An 8,428-nucleotide genomic window follows, 5' to 3' on the forward strand; every position below is an offset into this window, starting at 1 on the left:
GTGTGTGTGTGTGTGTGTGTGTGTGTGTGTGTGTGTGTGTGTGTGTTTTTTATATGCACAAGTCATTTGTTTACCCCTCCGGTCAGTACTGCAGGGGTGTGAACGTTCACATGTGAAGGAGCTGATGCTGGTCGGTCTGTACAGAGATCCCCTCGGGGCCTCACACACACAGTCACTAACTTATACAAATATACGGAGAGAGAATTGAACAATACAGCTTCTGTGCTTTGAAAAGAAATGAACCAAACTCATCAGAACGAACACAGTTGTTCTAAACTGACACCAGCTCTGTAGAAAGTGCCTTTGTCGGCTTTTGTTTATTTCTGCAAATGAAAAGAAATGGAGGGATAACAGTATGTAAGTGAGAAAATACCCCCTTCCCCCCCAAAAAAAATGAAGTTGCAGGTCAGCAACAAATAGCAGAACAACAGACCAGAAGAAACATCAGTTAATCAAAAACCAGTTTGACATGCCGTGTAAATGAATCAGATGTTAACAGGACAGATGTACTATAAAGTAACAATGTCGAGATCCTGAGGAAAAACATGTTGATTATAGCACATACGTTTTGAAAACTGCTTTTGAAAATGTTGGTTTGTACAATCACAGTATCTTACAGCTGAGTGTAGACAAAGACCGTATCCTTTGTGACGTACACAGGCGGCAACCTCCGGTTATAACCTGCATTCTCTCTAGTGTCCACCAGGGGGCGACTCCTCTGGTTGTATAGAAGTCTATGAGAAAATGACTCTACTTCTCTCTTGATTTATTACCTCAGTAAACATTGTAAACATGAGTTTATGGTCTCAATCTCTAGTTTCAAGTCTTCTTCAATACAGCATGATGTTCATTTAGTACATTATGGTCCATTTAGAGTCAAACAGACCATAAAGCAGGGGATGCTTTAGGGCGGGGCTACACAGTGATTGACAGGTCTCTACCAGAGACGTATACGGCGTCTTTACGTCACTCCTCCACATTTCAAATATGGTCACTTTCGATCTATTGTCAGAAATGGAATACATATAAATAAGTGTGTTTTCTTTAGTCTAGAATCCCCTCATAATTATAACTGTTGTGTTTTCATTACTGTCGAATGAGCCGTTTATATCTGATTTCACGTCGGCCACCGTAGATAAATCACGGCACACGGGAAACAATTACTGTATCGTGATATAAACCGTTACCGTACAAGATTTTGGCCACATAGCCCGCCTCATACACGGTTGTGGAATGTTAAGCTGTAATGCTTCTAACACTCTCTCAGTGTTGAAAAATCCCAAATCCTGCCCAGTCAGAGGTGGGCGGGACCTGATTCAAGGCACACCTGAGCTGCTGAGCTCAGGTGTGCAGGTCTGTGTTTGCTGGAGCATGCTTCTCTCACTGTCTGTACGTGGAGACATTTTGTGTTGCAAGTTTCATTATTTGTCATCAGTATTGACGTTCTTGCCTTTTTAGTGTTATTGCCTCTTATTTCAGATTTATTTGAGCACTTTTCTTCACCAGTACAGAAGCTTTTAAACCAGGTGCAGCTATTAAAAATGACTTAACGACAGTCAGTCTTCCAGTTTTATCGACCTGTAATACAGCAGGGGTGTAAGAGCAGGAATGTCTTCCACACTGTGAAGTGGGAAATAGTTTAAATGTTGGACTGGGACAACTGTTTACATGTGAAGACGTTCCTGTAGGTGTGTGTTTACACGCATGTTATCTCACTGAAGCATAGTTGGGATTTCTATCAAGCACAGTCATGTTTCCGTGCTCTTTTTCTATTTATTTTTTTGTGGTGGTTTTGAAATGAAGTAGCAGAGCCGATGACACTTTGATTACTTAATGCAGATGCCGCAGGATTCGTTTGAGGGATTCCAAACCGGATTCATGCAAAGCAGTTTGGGTGGAATAACGGCCAATATCAAATGACATCAATAGACGAGTCAGGCGGGACTGTATTCACCAGGATTAGTATTGGAGTATCTGTATAGTAAGTGGAAGTATCTGTCTCAACAACACTTCTTTATTTACATGCCATTGGATTAGAATAGGAGCTCATTTGTACCAGAATTTTGATTAATTAAATGTATAAAGCAACTACTGTTACTCTGTACAATAATATCCCCTACAGTGCGCTATTAATGGCAGTGTGAACATGAAATTTAAAGGTGGCAGCCAAGAAGCCTGATCACATGACAAAGTCAACCCACCTCACAATATCAGTAGATCAGAGTGAGCTTATCGTGACTTCATCGTGTGGAAATAAGCCTAAAGGATGAGGAAGATGAAGGCAGCGGACTGAGACCACAGAAGGCCTTCCCCTCAGAAAAGACGGCCTTGTTTCGTGGACGGTGATTCACGTAAACTCCACGGCCTGCTGCTAACAATGAGTAATATAATACGACGAAAGCTCGGTATTTATCTGGCAATACACAGAATATATCCAATAACATTTCACTGTGGTTCCTAATGCACAGGATCAGAGGATTGAACCCCGCTCTGAAGGCAACAATAACGTCATACTGCATAATTTATTCCTAAACAGTCTGAGTTTCAAAGTAAGAGTCACACACACAGAATCAAGAGAAATACACCCCTCTTTGTCACTTGCTCAAAAATGATCAGACGTTGGGCCGAGAGTGTAAAGAACTCTCTGTTCTGCAGCCATAATGTAAACTCACTTATCATCGTAAACAGTGAAAAAAACACCTTCAAAAGAAGACATTAAACACGCCCTAACTTCGTTAAGTTTATTGCATTCTGAAGAATAAACTGCAGTGAAATGGTGGTGCGGTACAGGATGTGCAGTGACATGATGTACCTGGGCCCCAGTAAGTAATTAAGGGTTTATTTATACGGCACCTTTTCAAAGCCGACGTCGTTAAGTGCTTCACAAAAACAATGGAACGAGCTGAAATGAGTTCAAGAGGACGGCAGCTCCACTTTATTAAGTTAGCAAGTAGTTTAAAATCCAAGTCGGAGGTTTTCAAACCGTGGAGGTTCAGAGGGAGGAGCAAAGATACTGCTAGAGGTGCACGCTAGCGTTCTGAAAACAATGGGAAGTTAATTATTGTCAATGCACATCAGACGTGCCCTATCAATGTTTTTATTTCTCTTCATTTTATAGCTAATCTACATCTAACTCTTTGAGTGTCTTTGCAGTATGCTCAGCTTCCTAAACCACTCCATCATCTGTATATCTGCACTTTTTTCTTTGTGTCTACATGTGCTTCCTGTCTGTCTTCATTCTCTTTCTTTCCTCTTGGTTGTCTTGAGTCCTTGAATGAATGAAGCGTACCAGCAAACTTCTCCTGCTCCTCCGCCTCCATCCATCTTGTTTCCACCTCCATCAGCTCTGAGGCTCTTGTCTGTCCTAAATCTCCCTTCACCTGTTTCCATGTCTTCCCGTGAGGATCTTGTGTCACCTACTCTGAAGAAGAGACGGTATCCGATGACAGCGCCTCCTCCATCACGCGTCTTAACTCCGCTGGCTGCTCTCCCTCCAAATTCTCCTCTCAGCAGTGATTTCTGTACCGTCTGTCCCCGTTTGCACCGCCTTCCTTCCTGTTCTGTTTCACATCTGGCTGAGTCGTCTTCAAGTAAAACACAATTACTCATTTTCTCATGAAGCAACCCCCCCCCCCCCCCGACATATTTGGAGTCTGTGCTTCTTGTTGCCAACAGTGATTCGGTCCCTTCAGTCTGTTCTTTACGAGATGCTGCTTGTCTCTCTTACTGACTCCCTCGGGTCGTCTCTTACTAGATTGACCTCATTTCTCAGACCTCACCGTGATCCCTGACGGCATGAGAGTGATTCCAGCTCAGACTTCCAAGAATCTCTTCTTGCACTCGGAGACAAACAAGTGACTCACCTGATCAGGGATGTTCTCTCCATATAATATACAATTATTGATGCTCCTCAAAGGTTATAGGTCAGGTGCAGCAACACTTCTTATTGGCCATCTCACTGCTGCACTCTGAAAGACTTCCGCTGGCTGGGCCGGACACTTTCCGGTTTAGCTCTCTGCTAACTGAAATGGGGATAAAATATTCAGACTTTCCAAATGTCATCGGACTGAATTGATCAAACTCTTAATAGTAAAAGGAATCATTTCGCCGGGTTGTGACCAGCGTGCGAAATATGGCGAGAACCCCTCTATTGGACACTTCAGACCCCCCTGATAGCCTTATTGTTAGCGATACAGCCTAGTACCCGTGGCTTACATCCATGCAGCTTGTATATTGTGTATTGAGTCTGTGTGGGACTTCTGCATGATACTGGACTACTAGGTGGTGGGGGAGGGACCCCTCCATTGATACCAGGTATTTTTGCACACTGGCTGTGACAAAATAATTTATCAAACAGTTTCACAGCAGCTTCAGTAGTGACAGCGGAGGCTTCGTGAATCGGCTGATCGGCTCGTGTTTTTGTAGTTTGAGGAATTCCAAAATAACTATTTAAAACAACACTGTGTGTGTGTGTGTGTGTGTGTGTGTGTGTGTGTGTGTGTGTTAACGGGACAAAGGAAGTGCGTGTCTGTGTTTCCACTTCAATACATTCCTTTTAAAATGGTGTTTTTATGCCTCACTACACACAAAATAACATGAATGCTACATAAACAAAAGGCCTTACATTTGAAGTTACCAAATCAGCATCACTGCCAAACATTTGGGTCGTATTAGGTTGCATGCCACCAGTATGTCATAGTGAGGGCAGTGCGGTTTGTGGTTTGCATCATGTTCCCAACACTGATGCTGTGTCTTGTTCTTTCTAATATAATGTTTTATTGATGCAACGGTACCCAAAAAGTGTTTTCTTAAAGTGTAGCACCAAAGCGCTCTGGATGAGGTTGGGTTGGTTGGCGGCTGGTCGACACTAGAAGTATGTCAGCCGGTTGAGTCACCGACTGGTTTCTACCTTATTATGGAGCTCGGGCCTCCTGCTAGAATTAACCTCCCCCTCTTTCTTTATCTCTCCTCTCTCTTGTTGTGGACACCTCATGGATATTTGTCCTCCTTAATCTGGAGCATTCCCCTGTGGATTATGAGCGTGTGTTTACCAACATGTTTGCGCCACAAAACCACACATTCTAACAAAGATCTTTCCAACGAGGAGAAATGAGTCAGAGGCGGTTAATCGGTGTTGTCCGCTGTGATGCAGCGTGGTAAATAACAACCGCTGATTCACCGTGTCCAAAGTGTGGCGTAAGCATGTGTGTGCACGCACATGGGAACCGAGTCGCTCGTTCACGGCTCAGTGACACATGAGGCCAGCTGTGAAAACACACATGTGTATATATATATACACACACAGCTCAGGGTGTGATGGTCCTGCAGTGGGATTATCCAAGTAAACCTGCCTGCTAATGCCTTCTAAAGAGGTTTGCAGTGGACGGCTTCCCTCTGGGCGGCTGAGACTTCATGTGAATATCCACGTCTGCAGCTCAGGAGAGAAGAATCTGTAGTAAAGAAAGTAGATGTTTGGTTTGTTTTTAAGCGGCTGGTGTACTTCTTATTGCTGCATGGACTCTTAGAAGTGAGAGAGGTAAGAGGGAGGAGTAAAGGAGGTGAACACACCAATATGCCAACATGCTTCTGGAAATGAATGGTGAAATGGTAAGAAGTGTTCTTAGCTTTATTTTTGCTTTTGTGTGTTTGGTTTGTGACAGTGATTCACGCGTCTCCTCTGTTTCAGGTTTCAGCGACAGAAGAATGTGTCGGACCGATGAGACTGACCCAAGAGCCCATCCAGGTAAGAGACGTTACATCTGGAGCCGTGTTCCCTTCAGGCCTGTTTCAGGAGCTCGTGGGTCGAATGAGAGAATTAGAAAATAGAGAACGTATCCTCTTTCTTTGTTGTTGGTGTACGGGAACTTCCATTATGCAACTAACGATTGTTTTCATCAGTGATTAATCTGCAGATTATTTGTATGATTAACCAATTAATCTATTAGTATATGAAAACGCCCAAATGTTGTCAAACGCCGAACACAACCTTGTCGAGACAAATATGACGTCTTCAGATGTTTTGTTTTGTTTGACCAAAATTCCCCAAAAAAGTAAATATTAACTTTACAACGATATGTGACAAAGAAAAGCAGCAAATTCTCTCGTTGGAGAGGCTGGAATCAGAGAATATTTGACATTCTTTTACATTTTTTGCTTGAAATATGACAAATTATTAATTTATTATTGAAATAGTTGATTATTTTTTCGTCAATCGATTAATTGTTTCAGCTCTACGTTAACTTTAATGATCATTTCAGATATTTCCCCTAGTTTTTGTCAAATAATGTAATTTTTCTTCAAAATAATGTTTCTGTAAACTTTGTGTTCATCAGCTCAATAACATTATGTACCACTCAACACACAGCTATAGGAAGAAATCTCCAGTTTTATTGTACATTACTTAATTAAACTAGGGAGCAAACACCCATACGACCGTTTGTACTCTTGTGTTATGTTCAGGTCACATTGGGAAATACGAGCTTTGTACTGGGAAAACATTAACATCTTGGTGTTAACTGAGCTTGAAGTATGTTGGAAATGAATTTGCTAACCTCAACATGTCCCTCCTCCTTTCTTACACTGCAGGAGGATGTTTACATAAACCAATAACACAGTCTTAAAGGGCCGGCTCACAGTTTGTCAAGTCCGTCTTAAAACAAAAGGCCATGTGCCCGAATGAGCAGCTCTTATGTGATTCTTATGTGAGTGGAACAAATCCAAAGTCCTTGTATTGTGCCAAAAACATTATATTTAAGAGTTTATGTGAAGCTAAATGAGGCTTCAAGAGGAGCGATTTGTCTTTATTCCAAAATGTCCTCTTGAAAAACAGTGAAGTTATCCTTTAAATAATATATAATAATACAATATAAATATCCCCCGAGTTTGTTTTGTGTTGAGTTAAAATGTATAAAATAACATAAATCATGGATGCATTTGGATCTTACGCTTCTAGTAAAATTTCCCAAAACTGGAATCAATAGTGAAAACCATATCACACTGTGATCTATACACTGAGCTCAGCATATTGTCATTAACTGTACATTCGTGGATGTGAGAGGATATTAATAATAATAATAATAATAACTTCATTACAAAACAAAGTTACAAAGTGCTTCACAATAAAAGCAAATAAGATCCAGAACCCGAGAGGTAAAACGAGTAAAAGTGAGTCTTTGGAAGAGATTATGCTGATATTGTATTTTTCGCTCGCAGACGCCTCTCAAGAGGAATATTGCAAGGTGAGTCAGGGATTGTCTGTGCTCAGCCTCCTGTGAGGGATTAGGCCATGTGCGAGTCAGATTTACCCTTATGCAACAAAGGGAACTCGGAGAGGTTACCGGCGGTTGAGATGCAGCATTCGCTCCAACCTCAGGAATCGGCTGCTTTTACGAGGTGCTTTCATTTCATTTGTTGGGTTTGAGCGATCTCCAGGGGTTTCTGGGTTTAAAGCTCTACTCCAGCACGGTGATGTGAGAGGCCTGGCATGCCGCTCGTGTTCATGCTGTGCTACAGTACCCTGCTCTACCCCCCCTCGCCCTTTTCCTCCTCCGTATCTGCCCTGCCAAATAACATCGCACCAGGGAATCTGTGGCAGGCAGGTGGAGGGACCAGGGGGGCTTTATTAAGAAGCCTTCTAAGACCCTTAAACTGCTCCCCCAAAGTTGTTCCTCCAAGCCTTCTGCCGGATCCGTGAGCTAAACCTGCGTCCCTCCTCCAGATGAAACGAGAGAGATAAAATGCTCCACAGGAGAGTTATATACAGTGAGTTTTTCCTTGACATCTACTGTTACTGCCTCACAGACCTGGAGAGTTTCAAACTCTCCAGATACCCCCCCCCCCCTTCTGCATATCCAATGATTAATGTGTTGCATTCATTACACAGATAAGTGATGGTACAGTAACACACACTTGTATGTTCAGGGTTTTTATGTCTTGTTGAAACAGCCAAAAGTTTTGTTATTCTGCTACTTTAACCTTTTTGTACCCACTGTTGTTTCCTGCACAGGTCACATGAATTTGAGCATATAAGAGCCAAAAGTATTAGTCAATTGATCAATTAGTGGATCAGCAGAAAATGTATTGGCAAAAAGTTAAAATATTTTTTTTATAGCAAAAGTACCGAAAAAACCAACACTTTTTTTTGTCTTCTACAGTACAAAAGCTGAATGTGTTGATTTAAAACAAACAATATGTCAACTTGGCCCCTAAAAGATTAAATGAGAAAATAATTATGATCAGATTACACACACAGTAAACAACCGAAAGCTTCAAAGCATTCATGCAGTCCAACAATGTAATAAATCGTTTGAACACAGAGAGAGGTCTAACGAGCCAAAGGGGGCTGAGTGTTGAAGGGTTAACAGCTTGATTTATATCTAAAGCCTCTAAAGCCTCTACAGTTTGAGTTTGATAGTTTGATGCAGTTTGA

At 41.9% G+C, this 8,428-nt stretch overlaps 1 protein-coding gene across 5 annotated transcripts in view; it reads left to right on the plus strand.

Annotated features, from left to right (window-relative positions):
* Positions 1-8,428, plus strand: part of pde8b (phosphodiesterase 8B) — a 36,225-nt gene that overhangs the window by 7,340 nt on the left and 20,457 nt on the right. For 4 of the 5 annotated variants that reach the window (XM_031859936.1, XM_031859935.1, XM_031859934.1 and 1 more), the window contains one exon: positions 5,687-5,743. In XM_031859936.1, the coding sequence (XP_031715796.1) occupies positions 5,687-5,743 (57 nt within the window). Of the gene's footprint in view, positions 1-3,652; positions 5,608-5,686; positions 5,744-8,428 lie in introns of those variants that run through there. The other variant, XM_031859937.1, reaches the window with a different exon arrangement.

Source organism: Anarrhichthys ocellatus, unplaced genomic scaffold, assembly GCF_004355925.1.
Source record: "Anarrhichthys ocellatus isolate YVR2014 unplaced genomic scaffold, GSC_Weel_1.0 scaffold23, whole genome shotgun sequence".
NCBI lineage: Eukaryota > Metazoa > Chordata > Actinopteri > Perciformes > Anarhichadidae > Anarrhichthys > Anarrhichthys ocellatus.